Source organism: Chamaea fasciata, unplaced genomic scaffold, assembly GCF_029207755.1.
Source record: "Chamaea fasciata isolate MVZ Bird 193981 ecotype frontalis unplaced genomic scaffold, bChaFas1.0.hap1 SCAF_4, whole genome shotgun sequence".
In the NCBI taxonomy this organism is placed as follows: Eukaryota; Metazoa; Chordata; class Aves; order Passeriformes; family Sylviidae; genus Chamaea; species Chamaea fasciata.
Window position 1 is genome coordinate 32,389,051 of NW_027094089.1, and position 25,495 is coordinate 32,414,545.

Here is a 25,495-nt window from a genome sequence, read left to right on the forward strand (position 1 = left end):
TCCTTCATTTTGCTGCTATTTGAGCTAATGTAAGGCCTTGTAAGGGAGAAGAGTTAGTATTTTCCCAGTAGCCTACTGTATTCTGTATTGGTTGTTGGCAGCTGAAAAGTAGGCAGATTTCCAAAGATATAATTGACAGTGTAGAGAAAAGTTGTATCCATTAACATTAGTTGTATAAGTTTTTATTGTCTGTTTATTTAAGTATCATCCTTCTCATTGCAGGGTAGAGGATTAAGATAGCTACAATCCTACTTCTCACTGACAAAGGTTTGAAAATATGTTAATCTGAAGAGGGAAGAGGTATTTAGGAGTACTGTAAACTTATTTGCATTTGCTTCTCTAGCATATCTTGGTAACTGGTCCTAAAAGCCTGGAAACCTTCAGCACCTAAAACGCATAATCGCTGAAAAACGCAGTATCCCTACTACTGGGTATAACAAGTTTGTCACTGTCATGCAATCTTAAGTATTCTGTCAGTTCTGCTTTGGGAAAGATCATTTCTGTCTTGTAAAAAAAGTTGTATCTGTCCAGACCATGCCCTTCCCTGAAGGAAACCTTTCCACTGGAATAAATAGCGATCCTCTGAGCTCCTACTGGCAAAAGTTGTAGAGTTAGGTACTGAATTATGTGGGCAGTCATTGAATTAATGTACAGAGCGTGGTTACTGTGCTCTGGAAGAGAGGGCTGGAAGTGTGATGTACTAAGGCCTGAGCAGCAGGCCTCAGCCAGAGCTGACTTAAAAGATGAATTCTGGGCATTATGTGACTAACACCATCAGTATTGTTTGGCTAAAGGCAAATGACTGAGATGCTTATGCTAGCTGTTTATCACCAAACTGGCTGCTTTAGAAACTTTTACATAACCTTGTGCAACTATCTGCAAGAAATGTATTATTCTAAAGAACTTTCCCAAGGGGCATTAATAGAGGTTTGTTTGTGGGGTATTTTAGGGAAAACCCTCCCAGCCAAGACCTGGCCTCTGGCCACGCCCTGGCCCCAACTGGGAGGGAAGTATGCCATCAGACCCAGGTGTTTCTGCACTAAAAATATAATCAAGTCACTTTGACTTGCTGATTTCGGCCTATAAAAGCTGGACCCCCTTTCAGGGTGAATTTGGAGACCTCATCTATGAGTGGTCACACCCCATAGGATTTTCCCAATTGCCAGAAGGGTTCTTCAGGTCCTCACTGCAAAATGGGGCTCCCCAGCAATTTCATACTCTGGATAATGGTAAAGTATTTAGGCAGTTGGTGATATATCTTTCTAAATCACTGTCATTTCTCTTGTGTTAACTGCACAAGAGAAATGATTAGGTGCGTTATCTTGCTCATTTTTGCATGTTGCTAAAGCTGAGCATGTAGTAAGCTTATTGTTTTATTGAATGTATCATTTTGCTTTTGTGTTGTCTTAATACTCATAGTAAAATAAGACCTTTCTTTCCATTGGTGTATGTGTCCTTTAAATTGCTCCATCAATTGGCAAAACAAAGTGAGAGGATATTTTGTGGCCAAGACTATTGTCTTGTATGCATGTGTGCCACAGTAAGTGCTCACAAAATGCATTTTTTTATATACTACAAGTACAGGAGCTGTTTCCCTCCAGCTCCCATGCAGCAATTTGGACTGTGCTTTGTATGTACAGTTGGGCCCTGTTCTCTACCATGAGTGTGTGCAGCAAGTCTAGTTTTCAGTTGAGTTCAGCTGAATTGTTTCAGTTGAATGCAGCTAAGTGAAGCTACCTCTGTCAGGGATTAAATTGCCTTGCTCTTAGTGTGCACAGATAAAATGTATGTGCATCACAGAGTAAGATAAGATTAGAGAAAGCATCAGCACAACAACTTTTTCTTAATCTCAGGCTTTTGGATGGTTTGATTTAACTTCTGTGACAGGTCAGAACAATGGAAGAAATATTTGGGACTTGTGAATATAATATGCAATCACATAATTAGTCATCTGAATACTGTTTAATTTGTCACTTGGTTAGTTTGTAAACTTTATGTCATGTTAACCATGCTTCAACATTGATAGTCTGTCTCTAATCACACCAATTTACTGAGTATGTAGCTACTGCAATCTATTTGGCTTCTGTTCAGAACCACAACAATCAAGCACGGTTTGTCTGGAGCATGTGACATCCATGCTTGTGCAAAACTCTCAGCTGTACACCTGAGCAAACAGGAACATAATGTAAATGCCTTTTCCCTTGGGCTGAGACATTTCTTCTGCCTTTACTATCTTTTTATCATGAGTTAACTGCTGTTTCTTCCTGAAAGGTTAATTCTCCTCTTTACAAATGTGATGGCTTTTACTTCAAGACTTGATGGAATTTGAATTCTATGCATTGTACTGATATTGTTTATAATTGAACTGCAATGTTGTTTTTTTCTTCCACTTTGATGCCACAATAAATGAGCAAAACTGATTGTATGAGCATATCATTCAGAAAGGTCCTCTCTGTTTTAAACAAAACTGATTTCCGTTTCTTGTAGATGGCAGCATTACTTGTGGTGGCGTGGAGAACAAGGACTGCTAGCTATCACATCCACCTCTGTCTCCCTGGTTCTTGATTAGTGCCAATGCTGATCCAAGAAGCCTTTTTGTTTTGGCTGCAGTTATGGTTTTTGCATTTTTGATATATTTCTATACATGGTGCGGCTTGATGTGCTCCAGGGCAGCACTGCCAATTCTTCGTTTCTTCCAGTCATTCTTGGCTTTTGTTACTGTTCTTGTTCTCTTGAATTACTGCATGTGCACTGCTCACTTAGTCATTTCTTCTGATGCACAATGTTTATGCTCCATGTGCACCAGTGTAATGATTCTTTTACAGAGCAGATTTTACCTGCTACCTTTTAATACTTCAAGAGAAGGAAGGGGTCGTTACAAAAGAAGCTATCATTGGGTCTGTTTTTCTTTTAATCCCTCTCCTCCCCCTTGCATTTTATACTCAGATATGTCAGCTTTATCTCTGTGTTAAGCTATTCTCTCCACATGCCTGTCATAAAATTACAGGATAAACCATGGATACGTCTGCATATGGTTTATCAAGCTGAGACAGAAAAACTTCTCAGAGAACTAAACTGAGTGCTTTGGACACTTTTGCAGGCTGTATTTTGACATACACCTTGCTGGTATCCAGTAATGTGAGTACCTCTGCAAAAGACATGCATAACTGCAGTGTCTTTTGGCCCCATAACAGCACTGCCTAGGAAAACCATAATAATAATGGTTTCATCATCATCTTCCAGAAGACCTTCTGGGAATTAGACTGACTCCTGTAGCCCAACACTACCAGGAAGATTCCTGAAGCAGCTCTCGTCTTGCTAGTGAGAGAACTCTATTTGGCCAAGCTTTTTTCATCACATAATGCCAATTTCTTATTTTCAGGTTTTCCTAAGTAGAGCTTTGATGCTATTGAACTAGACATATCATCTCTGTGTTCTGTTCCAGTGTTTCCAGTCTTTTTTCTTTTTTGTTGGTGACTTATTCAGAAAATTTCTATTTATTTATTTATTTTTTAAAACTCCTTTTAAATAAAAGGACAGGGTGGAGGGGAGAGGGTTCTGTCTCTTCCTTCCAAAGAATCAAATGCATGGGCTGCAGGTCATGCACAAGGACTTTTTGAGGGTCTTGTTTTGTGGACAGCACAGAGGCCATTAGCATTGTTACCACTTCTTGTTCTGCCAGCTCAAATTGTGCCTAGAAAGCTTCACAGTAACAGTGTTCATTCCTGTGATATGTGCAGAATGATCTGCAGAAATGGAAGAAGAAGATGAGGCACTTTGCTCATAATTAGAATGTATTACTGTTGTGTAGCTTTCTACCTACCACAGGAGATTTGTTCCTTTGGCACTGATAGTTACACTAAGCTCATTTACACAACAGGTACAAATCAAAGCTATGTGATTTGATTTGAGGAAATCTCCACTTTGGGCCAAGGTGGTAGGCAGGTACCCTCAAAGAATTCTTATGCTGTCCTGCATGGACTTGTAATGAACTTTATTTTTTTTTAAAGAAAACATTCACTGTCAAAATTAACAGATAATTAACAGTTATTGCAGTCTGCCAGGCCGGAAGAATCTGCTATGAAGTTGACAAATGTAAAACTTTCCTCTGCTTGCTACTCTAAATTTACCTGTAGGTTTGGGAATTTCCTCTGCAACCCAAATAAGTCAACAGTCCAGAAAGTGCCACCAGGTTTTTCATCTTTATATATGATGGTAGAAACTGATTTTAGTCTATTAGGCTTAGTTAAAGGAGTTGAAATTCTGATTTACAACGGGCTCAGTTTTTCCTGCTGCTAGAGGTTGTGTGTGACAGAGAAATAAGGCAGATGGTCAGATATGGTAAATGTCTGATCTTAACCTAGTGCTTGCTTGTCTCTCTGAGAGTCATCACTCTACAAGCTTCAAGTTGTATTGCAAGGATGGAGAACCAGGCTGACTATCTGCCTGAGCTTGTTTAACCACATAATTCTTTTAGAGCTGCTTTAATGAGACCCTTTATATTGACCTTATCTGGTAACTCGGGGATATCAGGCTTCCCTTCTTCCATCTGTCACTCATTAAGTCCAGTAAGACTCTGCCTCCCAGTCAGCGCCAGACTCCCTGATGCTGGCTGGTTACCCAAGTGTCTGAAACATGAAATATGCAGGGGTACACTGCTGTCTCCTTTTCTCCCAGCACAGTTTCCTCAGCATCACCTAAGTTAGATGTCCATGTCACTTGTTTCTAAGGCAAAGGTATTAGTTGTGATTGAAAATCTGAGACGTCACGTAATGAAATTCTGAGTGGGAAGGAAATACTGTACTGCATCCAGTGGCAGGGGGCTTACAAAGAATAACATTTGTAAGTGGCATTTCATGGCATTTTGCTAAAAAGGGGGCAATGAAGAGCATGCAAATGCAACACAGGGGAGTTCAGTGCAAACCTGTGCAATGCCACACTTACGTGCTTCACTTACAAAAATTAACCTCCTCAGAAAGGTGTAATTGATGCATTTCCTTAATAGACAATGCAGATCTTAATCCATTCTAAATTAACATTGGAGTGGAAAAACAACTAAGCAACCAGTTTATTAAATTATTCTCAAAAAACAAGGTTTTAAAAGCAATTTTACCTGGAAATACCAGCCTTGTGGGTTTTTTAAAACTAAACTCTTCAAATGCTATGCAATTTCTTTCAAGTCCAGCAAGTTTCTTTTGACTAGAATCTAACCAAATTTGAATACTTAAATGCATGGATAATTTTTTGGAAATCAATAAATGCTACCAGCCAGAAAATATTTTTTGTGTGAATTACAAAACACTAATAAAGATACAGAGGAAGAGACCACCATTTAGCATCCCATTATGTATTTTCTAATGTGGATTTTCCATAATGTTCTGTTACTGCCTTAGCTGGGCTGACAGAACCAGAAGGTTTCAAAGGTAGTTCCTCTAGTACCAACAAATGTTAAATGAGAGAGCCAATGATAGAGCTAGCAAGTCTGCTGCCTTGGGTTTCATTTGCTATTCTTACATGGCATTGCCATCTAAATTTAAAATTAAATTAGTTTTGGAAGGATAATCCTCTAGTCTTGGTTTCAATAAAAATTTGAAGCACAATATTGCTGTAGGGGGTGGAAATGTGCAAATGTAATTTTCAAGAAAAACAAGTTTAATTTCTTGAAATTCGTGGAAAATTCTTGCATCCTAGCATTCCAACCAACCCATTGTTCTGAAAGGGGCAGTTACATTTGTGTGTCACTCCCCACAGGCACTGACAGCCTCTGTGATCACTCCCCTTCAGGGATTCACAGTTTCAGGCTGCTCTTGCCTTGTGCTGGCAGATCCCTGGGTGTTTGTGTTGCTGTTGTGGTTGCTCACTGTGCCTCCCCAACCTCCACACACAGCCATAAGGATGATCATCCAGTCATAGCAGTAACAAGTACTGGAATATTTCAACTTTCTTTTTGTCAGGCCCACAGCTTGCACATACTGTGCTGTTCCAGCTGCTCCTGGCATGATTCCTAGGGTATGCTGGCTTTTGGAAGATGTGCAGAGGCCAGGGCTTCTGGAAACCCTTGGCTACCCACGAGCATGTGGGGAGATATGGTCTATAATACAGGTGCTGGTGCACACTTAGGAACACATGGAGAAAGCTGGGACTTCATTATGGTCTTTAGCACCTAGACTGCATGACACAGATGACCTTGCAGTGACACACAAGTGAAACTACAGGTGATAAGTAAGTTACTTCTGTCTGATCACACCTTTGCTTTCCTATACTGGAATATCTTTTCCACAGGAAACAACTGTAGCAAGCAGTAAGGTCATTGGCTATGTCAGAACTCTGGCTGGGAATCTAAGTTGTGGTTTCCAGAACACGTGTGTGCACATACGTAGACATTTTTCCTCCTTCCCATAACCATGTTTTTACCTAGTTTCTTAGCTACTAGGCTCAAGCAAAATACACATTTTCTTAAAAAGCAATTTCAAGCCTTTTTTGTTTTAACAGGCATACAAATTTTAAATTTACAGAAGGGACCACCACCTGTAACAATCTGATTTTTTTTTCTTTCTGCCTGCATTTACATTTGGAAAAAAATGCCATATTTATTTTCCCCTGAAAAACAGGCAAGTGGTGTATTTCTTCTTTTCATTGGATGCAGACATTTTGTGCTCTTCATTTTGCCGACACAAACCAAAACTGTTCAATTACTGACAAAACCTGAAATTACATAACATTGAAAGCATCATTCTGAGTTGTAGTTTTATTTCAGAAGATGAGAAAATACCAATGCAATTCCTAATAGTCTTATCCCAAAATACACAGGGCTGGTCCATCCTGAGGAAGCAGAGGGTCTTTGAGCATTCCTGGTAAGTCATGATGCCCCTGTGCTATGCCAAAAAGCTTTCTGCTTCACCACAAACTTCTTTTGAGTTCTCTGTAGAGGTAGTAATACTGCATTTTTCTCACAGTAAAGGAGGATGTGAGAATCTCTGCTCCTGTAACAATAATCCATGTAGAAATGTGTGTGGGAAGAGTGAAGCAGATACACGTAAAGGTGCAACACATGCAAGTGAAACTGCAGTGGTCATCTGAGGGTAGTAATGCCTGTCCCAGTCACCTGAGCAAAGCTGATATGCCAGAGGTCACTGTATGTCTAAAAATGGGTTAACTACCTTGTGGGCTGCCTAAAGGTGCCTCAAAGTGACATGCTTCAGGGGCTTCAGGTTCTGCTGCTCCACCTGTGCACATTCTGATGAGGAGAACAGTTTGCTCCCAGGGCACAACTGGCTACTGACCAGGGGTTTTCCTGAGAATTGCCCCATGGCTACAACTTCTAACCTAGCATTCTCCTTCCTTCTTTGCTCCCTGACACATGAATGGAGATCAGAGTTTTAAGTCAGTTCTTGGGTACTCCTTGGCTGTCTTTTTTCTTGTGGGGATACTCCATGCCTCCATTCTTCCTGACTTACTAGAACTCTCTAAGTCTGTGTGCATAAAATTCCCTATCCAAAGCAACGCCAGGGCATCTTGCCTTTTCCTAGTGATGCTGTGAATTCCCTTTCATTTGAAATCCCTAAATCAGAATTAGCATCTCCTCAAAGAGGTTCCCTGCCAAAAGGAAGATATTGAGGAATTACTACTGGTTGAAGATTTCTGCCCAGTAAATCATATCAACCTGCTCTGATTTCAGAATGTGTATTTGATGGATAAACCTTATTCTAAACGCACTGATAGTTTGAGAGTGACAATTCTTTCCATGTAGTAACATCTGCACATTGCTTTGCCATTAGTCTGCGTAACGCTTGCCAGCAACACAGCAGGGAAGTTCAAGCCTTTCTGGTGATGAATTTTTACTGAAAAAACCAAGGCACACGTCCCAGTGCTCTAGGGTGCTCTAACTGATTGGAAAGCCGTTACAGAGCTTTGCTGTTCTCTTCAGTGCAGAGGCTGGATTTGTTCATAACAGCACTGGCTGGCATTAACAGACCTGAATAGAGCAGTGAATTAATGGTGCTTCCCATGCAGTGAATGCTTGTTGCTATCACAGACATGCTGACGTGTGGTACAGCCCCTTGCACTTTCCCACCATGCCCATGTATCACCTTCACCAGTCCCTCTCTGTAAGACAGCTTCTTTTTGAAATTGAATCTCAGATTCTCCTTCATGTTTTGAGTTGATTTTGCAGATGTGGAAATTAAGAAAAACCTGACCAGACAGCTTCTTGCAATTGTACAATAAGTCTGGAACAGAAATAGAAGATGATTGCAGTTTGCTGAGTTGTCACTATGCTGTGATCCTTGTGTTCCCATGTCTTAACCACATTCTTTGGGAAGCTGACTGTGTTTCAGAGTTAAACACACCAGTAGTTTTCCACTGCCTGTTGGCCTGTCATGCTGCTTTCCTGATCATTGTTCAATTCTTGAGTCTATCTCTGCAGCTTCTGGGGAAAGGAGCTATAAATCAGAGAGGGTGAGCTGCGCCTCCAGCCCCAGTCCCGGCTTGGATCCTCACCTGAGGCTGGGACTTTTAGTGTTTCTACAAAGCAGGAGCATCAGCCACATCAGTGCCTGAACTGTGCTGGGGTCTTCTCAGATGCCCACAAACTAGTGTCTTTTGCAGTTTAATAACCATCTGGTTGACAGAATTAATCTTGTACTCTAGCGGGGAGGGCTGACAGCAAGTCTATGAGCCAAATGACTGAGTCAGCAGAAGAAGTTGGTAAGATTCATGTATACCTGTGAAAGGAAGAAGACAAGGTCATCTGCATGGGAACTGATAAAGCAGAGACAATTAAAAGCGTATTTGCAGTTTTGCAGTTAAAGAAACAGAAATGAATACATGCCTTTAGACTTTTTGTCAATGCTTGCCAAATATATCAACGTTAACTGTTTAGTACCAATGAACATGATGAGCTGTTTTAATTAACTAATAATTTAAGCACACATTTTGTTTAGAAATGTGTTCTGTACACTCTTTGTTTAGAAATGGATAAAAAGGGAACACATAGCAAATAGATGAGAAGCTTTTGGTACATTGCCGGATGTGTTGTGTCTGTCTCTGCAGTGACATGTGATGCGATCGGCTACGGGGCAGAGCAAAGCTGAGAGCAGCAGGGGAAGCTGCTGGTCCAGACCTAACTCTGACACCTGGAATGAAGGTGAGCCACTGGGGACGTAATGGGAAGTAGCAAAGAGCAGAGAGTTTCATCTACACAGAAAACTCTGTTGAAGAGGAAAGGCATTAAGACTCCGGATTATGGCCTTGAAAGTATTTTGTTGTGGGCGAAGTCACAAGATTTGAAAACTGATGCAAGTACTAATTTTAGTGTTAGTGCTTGGAAAGAAGCTGGGGAAAGACTGTGGGATGTGGTGTCAAAAGGGGATAAAGCAGCTGCAGATTTATCTACTACCTGGAGAGTACTCTATGAGACTTTGAAAGAATGGAAAACAGAGAGCAGGATAAGAGAGAGCAAGAGGTGGAAGGAGAATCAGAAGAAAATTTGAAGTTAATGGGGAACAGCAGAAAAAAGAAGGTTCAGCTTAAGACTGTGTTCTTCCCTGAAGCAGAGCCCACTGGAGTGGTTTCTGTGGAGGTTTCTCCGGGGCCTGCTGTTATGGGAAATGAACAACAAGCTGATAATGCCTCTTGATATCTGTCCCCAAAAGACTATGTTAAGCCTGTGTATCCTTCCCCTGCACAGCAGCTAGCTGAAATGACCTTAAAAGAGAAACAAGTCGAAAAACAAGCTGAGGCGTCTGGTCTTTCACTTCCCTCCGAACTGCATAGACAAATGAAATCATTAACACTGTATCCCCCATTGCCTACCACTGATAGTGAGGATGAAATGCCAGTAACCAGAAAAACAGAACTGGTCCATGGATCTGTTTGCTGCAAATCTCATAATAGATTCAAGCCTGCTGCTCCTTGGACTTAACCCTCCTGCCAAGTAACTGTAACAGCCCAACTACCTTTACAATTTTGGGAACATGTTAAAAAGAAAGCAGCTGAAGAGGGGGACTGGGATTTATTAGAAAAAATAGGTCCACCAAAACCATTGGATATGCAGAGTGTTGATATGAATGTTGTTTGTGATAATCCTATGGCTTTTCCTGTTTTTAAAGTGGTTCCTAATTGAGCGCAAAATGATAGCCATCAAGTTTTTGCATGGAGAGTCGTGCAAGACCTCCAAGCAAAAGTGGCTAAATTTAGTATAAATTCTCCAGAAGTAATGCAATTAATTCATGTTGTAAATGCTGACATGCTTGCACCTTATGATATTATGCATCTTGCTAAAATTTTGTTTCAACCAGTACAATATGGTGTATTTCAAAATACCTGGAGACAATTAGCCAAACGAATGGCTTTAAATAATACGCAACTACATCAGCAGGACCCTCGTCATGCTGTGGGAGTTGATGCCTTATTGGGCACTGGACCTTTTTCTAACCCAGATTTACAGGCAAGGTGGGACCCTCTAATTTTGGAACAGGCTCAAAAATTAGGCATGAGTGCTTTAATTAAAACAATAGAAATGGCAGCCCCAAAACAGAGATATGTTGCTATACAACAAGGGACAAAGGGTCTTTTTTTGCAATTTGTGAAAAAGGTTGCTGCAGCTATTGAGAAACAAGTGGATGATGAAAATTTACAACAAATTCTATGCAAAAAATTGGCTAGAGATAATGCAAATGAAGATTGCCGAAAAATAATTGAGACTTTGCCTGGGGATCCCTTGTTAGCTGATACTGTAGCTGCTTGCTCAAAAGTTGGAATGGTGGAGCATAAAATAGCTACAGCAGAGCATAAAATGGCTTAAAAGGTTAACTGCAGTTGTTGTGGTAAATCTGGACTTTATGCTAAACAATGTAAATCAAAATGCAAATGGACAGGAACTGCAGAGGAATGGGAAGAAGAACACAAAGGCTCACATGGGGACACAAACACCCCAACAAGAACCACAAGCCCTCCCAGCACTGCAAAGCTATCCAATTGTGAACAGTACTCAGTGGGCCACAGGTGGCTTTGCAGGGATTGATACACACACCACCAACACAATAACTATTTTGACAGGACATGTGTAAAGTGCCTCTTGATGCCTATGGTCCCATAGGAAGGGATTTGAGTGCTCTTTTAGTAGGGCGATCTAGTAGTACTATTAAAGGTATTCATGTACATTTAGGCATTATTGATGCTGATTATTCGGGACAAATTCATGCTATGGTGTCCATCAGTGAACCCCCTGTTACTATCCAAAAAAGAACTTATATTGCTCAACTTGTTCCCTTTGCAAGCTGTGTTCCAAATGCAGTGAATGGAAGTCATGGTACAGGACATTTTGGATACACAGGAGCACCCCAAGAATTTTGGGCTCAAAAAGTAACAGATCAATGCCTGGAAAAAAAATGCGTCATTGCAGCCAAGGAACGTCATCCAGAGACCATATCAACAACAGGTTTGATTAACACAGAACAGATGTAACTATAATTTCACAATTTTTGGGCCTTAGTCATGGTCCCTCACTCAAGCAGGTTTTGGAATCATTGGGTTGGGTGGTTTAACTACAGGAGGTTTGACTGCCATTGTGATTAATGTAAAAAATTCTGAGGGCCAACAGGCTAACATCAGGCCTTACGGTGCTAATGCCCCATATAATTTATGAGATACTTAGGAGGTTGTTTATCCCAGTGAGGTGTTAAAATTACTATGGAATTTTTAACAGGGGCCACTGTGATGCAGGGTGTTAAACATCCAGTTGCAGCCCTGACAGATAAACGTGTCTGGGTAGACCAGTGGCCCCTCACTACCGAAAAGCTTACTGCCTTGCTAGAACTAGTTGCAGAACAGCTACAAGGTGGACATACTGCAGAATCATTCAGCCCGTGGAATACTCCTGTTTTTGTGATTAAAAAAAAATCAGGAAAATGGAGATTTTTGCATGATTTACAGCAAATAAATGCTGTAATGGCAACAATGGGAGCTTTACAATCTGGCCTCCCAACTCCCACAATGATCCCACAGGAATGGGAGGTAATTGTCATTGATTTAAAAAACTGGTTTTTTACTATTTCACTGTCACAAGACAAGGAAAATTTTGTTTTTACTGTGCCGTCTTTAAATCATGCTGAACCTAACAAAAGATATCAATGGAGAGTGCTACCTCAATGAATGAGAAATCCTCCAACTATTTGTCAATAGTTTGTGGCACAAGCCTAATCAAAGGTGTGAGACCAATTTAGTAGTTGTTATTTTTACCATTACATATATAATATCTAGTTGGCATCTGAGAATAAACAACAATTATCAGCCCTTGAATAGCATGCTGTAACCAATTTGAAAGCTTTTGGCTTGGTTATAACCCCAGAGAAAGTGCAGAAACAGATGCCTTGGAAATACTTGGGATTGCTAGAGACCAATACTCAGATTGTGCCTCAACCTGTGAAATCAGGTATTGAAGTTAAAACTGTTAGTGATGTACAGAAATTGGTTGGTTCACTAGGCTGGCTTAGATCATACTTAGGGATACCTAATCATCAAATGCTACCTTTTTTTTTTTTTTTTTTTTTTTTTTTTTTTTTTTTTAAATTGTTATCAGGAATCACTTCCTCTACTGATGAGAGACAATTGACTACTGCAGCAAAAAAGACCATAGAAGAAGTTGAATTAGCCTTAACACACAGATTTGTTGACAGGAGAGATACCTCTGTTGGTGTGCCATTTGTTTATTTTGAAGGATCATGAAATACCACGTGGAATATTATGTCAATGGAATGATGACTGGAAAGACAAACTGCACATTTTGGAATGGATATTTTTATCTTTCAGATCTCAGAAAACAACTTCAGGACTTTATGAACTTTTTGCAGATGTCATCATAAAAGGTCACAGACATTGTCATGAAATTTTATGGCTTGATCCTATGACTATTGTGATACCTCTACAACAATGGTATTTTGAATGTTGTTTTCAAAATAATCATGAATTGCATTCTGCTTTATCTTATTTTACAGGCCAGATAACATATCATTTACCTTCTCATCCTATTTGGACTTTGACCAAAGATATTCCTTTTGAAGGGAAACAAATTTGTTCCCCTGTTCCAGTGGAGGTGTAACAGTTTTTAGAGATGAATCAGGGAAAACTGGAAAAGCAGCTGTGGCCGGAAAAAGGATGATCATCGGGAATTTGAAGTGATGATTCAACAAGGATCTCCTCAACTGATTGAACTTTGTGGCATGCTTTTGACATTTACTTTATTTCCTGATTCTGTAAATACAGTTACTGATTCTGTTTATGTTGCTATTTTAGTTAAACGTTTAGAACAAGCTGTGTTATATAATATATGGGGGGAACCATTATTTGTGGTGGTGTTGAAATTTTGGACTGTTAGTTGTAATGGAAAACATCCTTATTTAATCATGCATATTTGCAGTCACACATTGTTACCTGGATCTTCTCTTGAGGATAATTCCTATGTAGATTCCCTTGTGGCTGTTACAGCAGTAAAAACTGTACCAAATATGTTACAACAAGCCATTTTGTCTCACCAATTTTTTCACCAAGGTGCTCAGGCACTACAGCAACAATTTAAGTTATCACACAGTGAAGCAAAATCAATTCTTTCTTCTTGTCCTGACTGTCACATCACTCACATTTCACAATAATATGGTACTAACACCAGAGGTTTACTCACTTTACAAGAATGGCAAACTGTTGTTACGAAAATGCCTGAATTTAGTAGTTTAAGGTATGTTCATGTTACAATTGATACTTCTTGTCACACTTAGGTTGCATCTGCATTTGCAGGTGAAACAGCTGCAAATGCTGATGCAGCTGCAAATGCTGATTCAACTGCAAATGCTATTTGTCATTTTTTGTCATGCTTTTTCTATTTAAGGTGTTCTATCACATATAAAGATGGATAATGTCCCAGCATATGTTTTGCAGAAGCTGCAAACGTTTTGCTGTGCTTGGGGCATTGATCATTCTACTGGTATTCTCCATGCCCCTATGAGCCAGGCAATTATTGAACAAGCACATGAAATGTCAGGCTCAAAAACAAAAAGGTGGAATGCAAAGGGAGCCCCCTCAAGTGAGATTAGATAAAGCTGTTTGTGTTAAACTTCTTACAACCTTACCTGACTCACAGTTACCTCTTATCTTCTATAATTTTTCTTCTTTGAATTCTAAACAGCCAAATTTTCATGACAATATTAAGGTATGGGTTAAGGATTTAATTACTGGAATGTGGACTGGGGTCCAGTGGAATTAATAACTTGGGGAAGGGGATATGCTTGTGTTTTGACAGATAATGGTCCTCGTTGTGTTCCTGCTTGCTGTATTAAGCTTTATTTGGAGCACACAGGAAGGAACAGGATGGATGTTTCCACAGTCAAACATCACACAGAATGTGTGGGTGACATTGGCTAATGGCACACATCAGGACATGCTGTGTTTATCAGGTGTCAATTCTCAAAATCCATTTTCTATGTACCTAGTTGGTGTTCCTCTTGATAACTGGCCTCGTCCCTCACAAGCCTTTAATTGTAACTCAACAAATCCTGTAAATAATGTAGATCATTGGGATGGCATTTATGCACACCTGCCTCAGGTTGCAATTGAACCACAAGATCTGGAATTGTTGGGATCATGGCAAATGGATGCTTGTGTAATGTTCAAATACACGGGGAAAGACAAAACGAAAGACGGGTTGTCTCAGAATGTGGATGCAATCATACATATGCAGAAATGCAAGCTTGTGGGGTAATTATACCTCAAGAAAAATATCATGTGCCTTTAATGTGCCTTTGCAGCTGCTGAAGGGTGTGTTTTCAATCTGTGGTGATCGTGCTTGGGCTAGCATTCCAAGTAAAAAAGCAGGAGGCCCTTGCAGTTTGGGGTGACTGACCCTATTGAGGCACAACATAACAATGATACGTCAAAAAAAAAAAAAAAAAAAAGAAGAAAACGATTACTCCAACACAAATTTACTTCCCAATGTCAGGATAATGTGGCCTTTTGGGGAGCTGGTTCTGTTATTTCTGCATCCTTTTTTGGCACCCGGGGTAGCTGCTGCTCAAGCTTTAACCACATTGAATAGACTTGGTTGTTGGTTGGTTAAACAAAGCAATGACACATCTGTTGCTTTAAGTGGGTTAATACTGGATGTAGATAGTTTTAGACATGCTACTTTGCAGAATAGAGCAGCTATGGATTATTTGTTATTGACTCATGGTCATGGATGTCAGGATTTTGAAGGTATGTGTTGTTAACAGATCACAGTGAATCAATTTACAAGAGCATTTCAAAGCTGAAAGAGAGAAGTAACCAATTACAGGTGGATGAAAGATGGGGATGGCTGGATGGTCTTTTTAAAAATGGGGCATCATTGGGTGGCTTAAAACCTTGTTAAAAGTGGGTCAGTAATTTTATTTGTGGTTTTAATTATTGCTCTGTGTCTTCCCTGTCTGCTGGAATTTTTGCGAAGGGCCCTGCAAAAATCCTTGGCAGCTGTACTTGTGGCTCAAATACAAAAAAAAAGGGGGAGATCTAGAGGGAGCTGACAGCAGGTCTGTGAGCTGAAAGACTGAGTCAGCAGAAGAAGAAGTTGATAAGATTCATGTATTTGTGTGAAAGGAAGTAGACAAGGTTGTCGGCATGGGAACCAACAAAAGAGAGACAATTAAGAGGGTATTTGCAGTTTTGCAGTTAAAGAAACAGAAATGAATTAGTGCCTCTAGATTTTTTATCAATGCCTGCCAAATATATTGGCATTAATTGTTCTCTACCAATGAACATGATGAGCTGTTTTAATTAACCAATTTTTAAGTACGTGCTTTGTTTAGAAATGTATAAAAAGGGAACACACAGAAAATACATGAGAAGTTTTGATTCATTGCTCAGTGTGTCGTATACATCAAAACAGCGACATGTAAGAGTGGTAAACACCTTGTCTCTAGCTGAGTACATGCAGCTTTTGGAACACCATTAAAAACAAAGCACATATCTGGTTTTTATTCATTGGACCACTCTGGTAACTAGCCTCTTCAGCCCCTAGTATAACACCAAATTATGTAATGCTGATTCAACATTTGATCCACTTCCTAAAGCACCAGCTCCGTTTGTTTGCATACAAGAGGAAAGAGGAAGGGGGTTTACATCCTGCAATCCATACCAATTTCCTTGGTAGGTCTTGCTACATTATCTACATGCACGTACCCCTATTCAGGATAATAGCTTTTAGTTGCACTGAATTCCTAAAGTAAGAGCAGTTAAGACTAGAAAATAGAGTTTAAAATAGTTATATTCAATATTACAGCATGCACACTTACACACACAGAAGGACACAAAGCAGCCAAGATGAGGGAGTCTTTCCAAAGAGTCCTTACTTTCTACTTGCCATAGCTTTGCAGTAGTAATTCCTATCTGTGCAGAAAATTCATGTCGCTATAGATTAGTGTCCACAAAGGAGACAGAGGAGTCCTGTGAAAGTACAGACTTCCCCATCCACCTACAATACACTTCCTTAATATGTAGCCCTCCTGTACAAAATACATGATCATTAAAATTAGCTTTAAGATAACCCTGTGCAGAGAAGGTAATAGTCATAATTCAATTAAGTCTTCGTTCTTCTTCACAAAGTTCAGGAGTTTAGCACGACCTTGGCTAAGCAGCACTCTGTGTCAATTAGTAAAGCTTTCTAAAATTAATGGGTTCTCTCCATTTGGAAATGGGTTATTTCCTTATCTACAAATCTCTGGCCTTATCTACAAGCAGATTCACGCAGTGTGTTTGTAAAGGCACATTCATCTGATCCGATGACGCCTGTCATATCTGAATTTGGCTTTGCAAGTCCCTATCGTCACATGGGAAGCTGAGAAACCCTCGGCTACTGCCTAGAACCGCGCATGATTCTTATCGACTGAGGCTGGAGAATGTATTTCGGAAACACCGAGGAAAGGTCTCAGCTCCTGTTAGGATGGCAGGGCCTTACAGCTGTCCGTGGAACAAACACGGCTTTTCCACGCAGGAGCGGGCTTGTGGAAATGGGGTCGTACGATGCGGCACATCACTTTGCACCGCGATCGGGGCACTGCAGCGTTAAACTTCAATTTGGTGCCCGGCCGCGCAAGACCCCCATGTTAAAATGCCCCCCAGCTACACAAAACCAGGTGTTTTAGTGAGTACAAGAGCAGGCAAGCGATCTCAGCAGCGTCCTTGCGAGCAGGACAGCGTGCCGAGGATGGCTCCTCTCAGACCCACCCTCCGTGCCGCAGCCGCCGCCGCTCCCGCTGGCTCGGGGAGCGAGGTAGCGAAGCTCACAGCGGGCTGACGACAGCGGAAGCCGGGCGGCGGGGCCGGGCCGGGCTGGCAGCCGGGCAGAGGCGGTGCCGCTCCGCCCGCGGCTCCCCGCGCTGCCCTGCCCATCCCTGGACATCCCGGGACATCCCAGCCCTGCGCGCTCCTGCGTGCGGGAAGCAGCCCGGGAGCCGCGCCGCTGCGCCAGCATGTCCGCCCGCTGCTGCGCCGGCCAGGTACGGAGGGTCGGGGGCGCCGGGAGCGCGGCAGGTGTGCGGGCGGACATTCCCGGGCACGGCGCTGGGGGCCCGCCTGGGGGCTGCGAGGGCCCCGGGGGCTCCGAGGTCCCGGCGAACGAGGTCCCGGAGTGCGAGGTCCCGGGGGGCGGCGGCACGGCCGGGGCGGCGGGCGCTCTCCGCGGGAGCGCGGCCGGGGTGGGGTGGGCAAGGGGCGGCCGCGACTCGGCGGGCTCCGGGCCGTCGGCGCGGTAGAGGAAAAGCAGCCCCGGCAGCGAGCGGGGGTGTCCAGGCTCTCCGAGTGCCCACAATGGTGTTTCTGCCGGTTTCCTCGGTGGATTCCCCTCCGGGAGGGAGGCTGGACGCAGGCTGTCTCCCGAGGTGCGTGCGGACAGGCGGGAGCTGCTCCTCTCACCGACGCCCGCAGTAGGGCAGCGGCATGCGGGTGGAGGTGCCGAGATGGAGAGAGGCCTTCCCAAAGCCCTGCACGGCAAGGAGCAATTCCCAAAGGGGAATCAGATCCTTTACAGCCACGAGAGGCGGTTGGGCAGTAGCCGCTGGCTGCAGGTGATGGGGAGATGAGACCACATGGTGAAAGAATTGGAATGGTCTTAACTAATCTCGTAGCCACTGGCTGTTTATCGGTCCTCAGACCCTTTCACAAATTCCTTTAAATTCGGCTTGTGGAAGTTTTCGGCATATTCAGGTGCTGGCACAGGAAGTGAGGGATGAGAGCAAGTGGTGATGGAGGGCGGTGCAGGTCCCACGTCGCTCAGTATCCGTGGGGTGGGGACTGAGTACTCCTTATCCTACCTTGGTGCACCTGTTTTCCTATTTAAATCAATTCCATAGATGAAGGATCGTGACTTGGAGGAGATAGGCAGTAGTGAGCCCTTTCCAGATCTCCTCCTTGGTTGCACTGAGGGGAAGGACTCCTGTTCCTAATAGTTGTCTCTCTGGTTTGATGTTACACATCTTCTCTAGACATTCACTTTGTGATTTATTTTCACACATCTTTGTTTCTGCAGTAGAAATTCATTACTTCTGTCTGCAACAGACTAGCCAGTGGGCTTATTAGTGTGGTTTTACAAATTTAAACACCTTATGGTCCTAATTTTATTGATACTTCTTTTCCTGTGCTCACTCTGGCCACCCTTAGAATCTGCTTATTCTCTTGCTCTTGTATGAACCTCCTGGAAAAAAATCTTACATCTTTCCTGTAGTTTGAAATCCTGGGCTAGATTTCGTCTTTTGTCTGTGGTTCTTTCAATCTTTAGTGGGACAGGAGGATTACTGAGCATGCTTCCACTTGCTTGCCCTCTGGGAGCTGCCCTGGGCCTCTCCACACAGTCCTGTGGACGTGGGGGACGGCAATAACCACATTTGCTAATATTCTTCTTAATGCAGGGGCCTCCCTGACTGCTAGTTTATAAGCATTTTGGCAGTGTGTGAAACAAGTTGTGGAGCAGCTCAATGAAGTGCAGTTAGTAGGTGCTGTTACTACAGTGGTTCGTGGCTTTTTGCATTTTCATTGTGCTTTTTTTTGGTGTAGCTCCTGGAGAAGTAACTTAAATGACCAAGAGGATGAAACTGTTGTGATGCTCAGTGGTGAATGGCATGGCTTTAGCGTGACCAACCTTTGAGACATTCTAAAAGCTTCTGTCCCTACCCCATGTAGTAATAATCCCTGATCGTGATGTGTTTCATTGACACTGATGCGTCCTTTTGGAGACTGTAAATAAACTGAACTCCTTAGTGTTGTTGGAGATGAAACAAATTCCTAAGGTGGATGTAGTCATAGTGCCAGAAATCCTTGGGGAGATTTATTCTGCTGGCTCAAGCACTTTTGATGTAAGGCTTACCTATGCTAAATATGACATATTGCTGGAGTTACATCAGCAAACATAGTGTGGATAACCTTTCTATAGGCTAAGATAATAAACAGCATAATCCATGTTTCAGTTGCATGTAGTGTCACATTTTTAAAATGAAAAAATGATCTTTGCCTTTTTTACTTGATTTATTCCTATGTTGATGAGGGCATGTTTGTATAACATGACTAATACACAAGAAAAACAAAAGGGATAGAAGGTCTTAATTCTCTTTCATCCAAGCTTCCTCAGGCATTTTGTGGGTACTGTTAATCAAGCAGGAAAATCAAGGAATTTTGCCTCTCCTTCAGTGTTTCCCTGAAGATGAAGTTAACTCTGTGTTCAGAAAGAGAGATGAAGTGCTCAAGGAAAAATGAAAGTTTTATAAAAGTTATACAAAACAACTTTCATGTCAGGTCTCTGTTTTTTTCCTAAAATACAGTAGTTTAATGTCCTTGATGTCCTGTAGCATGAGGATTTGTTGTGGCAAGTATTTTTGCCTTGTTTTTATCTTATGCATGCCTCTGTGGATCTGCTTTCCTAGAACTGACCGAGAACTTTGTTATTGTCTAAGTGCAGTTGGTGTTTGTGTGTAATTGCCATTTGTCCGTAGCTGATGTCGAAATTATGTTCTGACTTAACATGACAATTAGTTTTCACTCCAAAAACTTTTCCTGGTGTGAAGTAGAGGATGAGTGATCGGTGCTTGTTTTGAGTCAAACCTTGCTAAACGTCTGGTTGGTGGTGCCTGTCAGATTGAATGCACTCAGGTTTTGCAGCCCAGATTCTTCTTGTTACAGGATATGGAGGCAAGCTGCCAGACTCCAGTGTGCTTCGGTTATGCTGATTTTGCATTTGCAAAATTATTTAAAGTTATCTTAATGGACATTACTGTGTGACTTGCGTCCTTGCCAATACACCCTGGAAACTTCTTGAAGGAACTTGACCATTTATAAACTTTAATTTCTGCGGTTGTTTTTTACTGGGCAATGTACAACCTTGCTTTGAAGACAATTGTGATACTTAGGTTTCTGAGCTGTAATAAGCTTGCTAAATGTTTCTTTTGCTCGTGTCTTGTTGATAAACCTATTTTGAGAATGCAGTGAGAATACAGTTTGGCTTGGGCCTCCACAATGCTTTTGATTACATAAAACTCTGCTTGAATTGACAGGAAACAGGATTTTATATTTGGCTTTTCTTCAGTAGTGATTCTCAAGAGAATAAAGTTGAGATCATGGTTAAAGAAAGCAGCTGTTGCGGAAAATCTTTATTACAATGAATATGTTTTTTCCAGAGTTAAATAAATGTAATTTAGATCATTAACATTCATTTTGGGTGGACAGTATGTTGTTGTTGGGTTGTTGAAGAAGATGAATTTTTCAGTTAGAACTGCCAGCTATTAAAGCTTATGAAGCTCTTTTTTAAGTGTGTTAAATCTTGAGAGATGTCCTTAATAGTGTTCTGCACTTAGAAATTGTATCATGAAGTAAATAAAAAAATGTGCCACAAGTTTGAGTATTAGGTTTTCATTTTCTACCCAGAATTCTAATTCTGATGTTTTTGGGGGTTTTTTTTTTTTTTTTTTAAGTAAAAAAGGGGTAAAAACATTGCTGCTATATTTTTAAGGTTGACCTTGACCCGTCTTGTGACTTCTGTGACTCATAGCTTTTGGGGAAAGGAGGGAGATCCCTGTGCACTCAGGGAGTGCCTGCCTCTTTGGCACTGCCTGTTTGCACCTGCAGGTTGAGAAGGGGCCTTGCAGTCCTGTCCCATGGTCTCCTCTTTTCATTACGTGGTGAAAAGGGTGGTTCTGCTACCCCCATCCAGATTGGTGTCCTCTGAGGTCACTGCAGCAGTGCAGGACGTGTGTGTAGTGTGATGTACCACAGTGCTGTGGGATGGTGCTGGTGGTGTTCCTGGCTTCACTCCACACAGTGCTCCCAAAAGTACCATTTCTTGTTCTGCAAATGGTACTCCTTAGGGTGAGAGGGGTTTGTTTAGTGTGTTTGACCAGAACATTTAGCTATGGGTGTTGCCACACCTCTGCCACTGCTATTATTAATTGTGATAAAAGGTGAAACTAGCTGTCTGAGGTCAGATGTAGAATGCTGTACCCCAGTATGTTAGGAAAAAAAGCCTGGTGAGGGACTGTCTTCCCCATTTGCAGAAACATGGAGTTTTTGCTTTAAATAATTGAATTAGCAGAGCCTGATTTCCTGGAGCTTTGTCCATTGAGGTTGGTATCTCATGCTGATTCCCTTTCTAATAAATACAGAGTTGGGTTGCAGCCTTTTCCTTGCTTAGGGTTGAGAGATCATTTTTTCTCTGCTAAAACTTTTGCCTGTTCTCGAGGAAACTTTAAAAATTTTTCTTTGAGTTTCCATCTGCCTGCCATAGCGGGATAAAATTTAGTGCTGGATTCAGAAGTGATCAGAAAGGGAAGGAAAAGTGGCCAAAAGATGGGGAGATTCTGGAAATGTATCATTTGACATTGCATTTCTAGGTTGGAATCCTTTCCCTGTCACTGCATAAGAGGGAGAAGACAATCTTTCTCATTCCTGCCTGATTTCCAATTGCTTCCTCTATTTTTTTAGACTTTTTCTCTTGTGTCCCATGAGTTGGTTTTATTGTGGATTTAAATAAATGCCTTCAATACCCATAGCTCCAGAGCTGTGGAGTGAAGGCAGTATAAGAGCAGGGCCTTCACTTTTAAGGGCAAGGGTGTATTTTTCTGCCAAAGGATCTAAATACTACTGCTGGTTTTATTTTAGTTTTTGCGAGTGTGGTTGTTCCAGGATATTTTTTCCGGTTACTGGGACTTTCATTGCAATGGCAGCACTTGCAGTTGTGGGTATAAGACATACTTAATTCGGGGATGAAAGCCTGAGTTGTTGGAGCTAGTGACTGTTCTCATCCCAAACACGTGCTGAGGTTGCACGGTGTTCTCAAGTTAGCCTTGTGAACATGCTTGGACCTTAGGTTGCTTTCTGTGTGCTTCTCAGGGACCCCAGTCAATGGTGCTTCCATTTCGTTCTCAACTGTGCAGGCCCTAAGTGGTCTTAGCATTTTGAATGCCTGGCCTGCAAGATGTTTGGGCTGCAACTGCCCATTCTGTCCATGTGATTTGACCTGCTGCCTTGTTCAAGTCATCCAGAAGATAAGCTTCAGCATCAGCATGTTACAGCATGAGGCACTGAGCCAGGGACTGAGCCAGCCAGAGCTGTGGGGGGAACTTGTAGGGTGGTGGGATATGGGGGGAGGTGGCTCTGTGCCTGTTTTGAAGGGAGACCTACACATCAGCAATCTCGCCATCATTGTAATTAGTGTAGCTATGCAGGAGCTAGTGTTTGCAGTTTAGTAATTGGATCTTCCAGCAATTAAAGATGGTGTGTACTCAGGTGTTTAAACATGTAAATGTTAACAGTCTGAAAACGTAAAATTTTGCTCTTCCTTCTGTCCAGTACTACTGATCCAAAATATGTCAACCTGTAATCTCTGGTACTGAGTTTTAACAGGAACTGTTCTTCATGTTTTCTAAAATGATGTGCCTCCTGGGTTTTTCTCTTGGCTTATTACAGTCACTTGCAAAACAGTGGTTCAGGAATACTTCCTATATCAGGAAGCTATAGGCATTATATTTTAAAATGCTTATCAAGAAGCAATATCAGGATGTGAGCAGGCTCCACTTTGAACCTGCTGGTCTCGAAAATGTGAATGTTAGGACATTGGTGTAAACTGAAGCATCTTTAGCAATGCTTTGAACGAGTAGATTTTTTTTTTTAATACGAAGGGATGAGAACGAGTTAAGGCTTTGTACCAGTTTATTGGCTTTTGTCACTTTGTACAAAGTGTTAATGTCCTTTTTTTTTTTACTCCACACCCTAAAGTCCTCTTGGACTCAGTACTGAAACCATCTTTTAAAGACTCAGCATGTTTGTGGAACAGCTCAAAGCTGTCTGTTCATTCAAAAGCAAAGCAGCTGTTCCAGCTACGTGCTTTTAAGTCAATGCATATGAAAATTTCGTTTTTAACTGCTTCCTCACTCCAGTAGTACATGGACTTAGGCAGTTACTGCCCTGCATTTTGTTCTCTAAACCTGGTGATATACCACATTGTACCATCCTACCTCTAGAGTTTTGGTCTCAACCATCAGACCTAACCTGGAGAAAATCTACTCTCTGTGTGAAGCGATGGCCCCAGTTGTGAGACTTTGCCGCTGCTGACTTCTCTTTCAGTTGTTTGGTTATTATCTCCTCTGCTGTGAAAGTGTGAGAAGTGGCAGCAGCATGAGCTTAAACTACCTGGAGATGAGACAACTGTGAAATATGAAATTGTAGGAAAGGACAGCTGAACCTGTCACCCAGCAGATGTTGCTGTCAGTGAAGAATGTCAAGGGTTCAATGCAAAGAAGCCTCAGGATCAGTGACTTGAGAGGATATTTAAAATTGCTCCCAGAAACACACAGGCATACGAAAGGACTGGTGAAAAAGAGACTATTATTGAAGCATATGTAACCCAGATGGCATGCTACCACTGTAAATAAAATACAACTTTTTAAGTACAGCCATGTAGCTGGTTGCCCACCTTGTGTGTAGAGTGCTGCGTGGCTGAGTGCCATCCCCTTTGTGGCTGTGTGCTGGAGAGGGGAGTCAAGTGACTTGCTGGACTGTTTGCCGTTGGACAGCTATGATTTTGTAGGAGAGACTAGGCAAATTTGATTTTTTTTCAGGCAAAAAGACCCTGAACAACTTAGGTGGTTGGTGGAGAAGTCTCAAAGCCTTCCAGTGAGACTGAGGATAAATGTTTTGGTTTCCTTCTTTGATGAGCAGGGAGAAAAGACCAGGAAATGAAAAGGCTGTCTAGGCTAGCGGAGAAAACCTCACCAGGAACCAGTGCCTGGGAACTGTAGCGGACAAATTAGAAGGCAGGTTGGTTTTTTCCCTTTTCAGTGTCAGATTTAAGTAACCACACCCACACAGGCGGACAGTCTTCCTCCTAACTGCTGTCAAATCCAAATGGTCTATGCTAATGGAAAATAGCTCAGTAGAGGAGATGGGTGATATGATACACTGTGAGGCTGAGGTCAGACTAAACAATTGACTTGATTTTTCCAAAATCATCAGGAGAAGAGCAGACTTGAATGTAGGCATTTTGCAGCGATGTTGTTTTCTCATGCTGAGCTGAGTTACCACTTCAGTAACGTTTGTGGGTAGAGACTGAAGCTGGTCTCTCTCAGTGCAGCTTAAATTCAGCCCTGCCAGTGCCTGGCAGTGGCTTACCCACGGTTTAACTCTCAGTGTAGCTTTTTTGCCTGGGTTTTGAGCTGCTTGGTGCTGTATGGCAGTCTGCCCCGTGGTGGCTGAGGGTAGGAAACTCTCCCCAGAAAGCGTGACTCAGGCAGCGTCTGGGCTGACTTTGCTCTGGAGTCTGTTTCAGTTTTGCACAGTTTGCAGTGTGAGTTATGCTCCTCAAAATAGGTCATCAGTTGATTAACTGGTTTGTTGGTTCACAAAGCCTCTTGGCTCTAGTCACTTCGTGAGTCTGAATATTAAATGACAAGCAGTGGGAAGCCAGTTAAGTCAGACAGAGACAAAATAAAGCCTCTTTTTTGGTGAGTTTAGTTACTTCAGAGGGACAAACAGCTGCATAATCATGTGACCCGTTGAAGAAGCTTTTGGAAAATGCATATGCATAACAGCAGTAGGTTTTCAGTAGTAAGTCTAAGACCAGCTCCTAGCATTGAGGACACCTGGCATCAGATATCTCTTGTTTTCATGAACCAGTGCACTACCAAAATATTTGCTTCTAGATGCTCTTTCCTGAAACCAGAAGTCCGAGCAAGGGCAGGTGTGTAGCCTACCTTCAGGATCTTTCTCATGCTTTGCCTGTCCAGCCTGCTTGGATGCTGCCTGGAGCTGTGAGAGTAGATGTTTGGATGCTTTTGATAGAGCTGCTGTTAACAGCTCAGTGACTGCATTATCTGCAAATCTTATGGCCCAGATAATGCTGGTAGTCAAGTAATCAAGCAGTGCATGAAAAACTAAGCTGCTCTAGGCCCCTGTGAAAAGAAGCTTCAGCAAGGCACATTCCTGTGCTCTGTGGACA

At 42.0% G+C, this 25,495-nt stretch overlaps 1 protein-coding gene and 1 long non-coding RNA gene across 3 annotated transcripts in view; both read left to right on the forward strand.

Moving 5' to 3' along the window:
* The first annotated feature begins 300 nt into the window (after positions 1-300).
* On the forward strand, positions 301-13,568 carry LOC136288870 (uncharacterized). Of its 2 annotated transcripts, none has more exons than XR_010720615.1 (4): positions 301-1,229; positions 9,052-9,145; positions 11,280-11,440; positions 12,581-13,568. It is a non-coding gene; the product is annotated as an uncharacterized lncRNA (long non-coding RNA). The 2 variants fall into 2 exon arrangements; XR_010720616.1 differs by lacking the exon at positions 301-1,229 and adding an exon at positions 6,809-6,854.
* A 3,403-nt stretch (positions 13,569-16,971) lies between these two features.
* The window catches only part of SERINC5 (serine incorporator 5), a 41,742-nt gene continuing 33,218 nt past the window's right edge, over positions 16,972-25,495 (forward strand). Inside the window, exons 1-2 of the mRNA XM_066182496.1 lie at positions 16,972-17,100; positions 17,143-17,900. Of these exons, the coding sequence (XP_066038593.1) occupies positions 17,044-17,100; positions 17,143-17,900 (815 nt within the window). The 5' untranslated portion in view covers positions 16,972-17,043. The remainder of the gene's footprint in view (positions 17,101-17,142; positions 17,901-25,495) is intronic.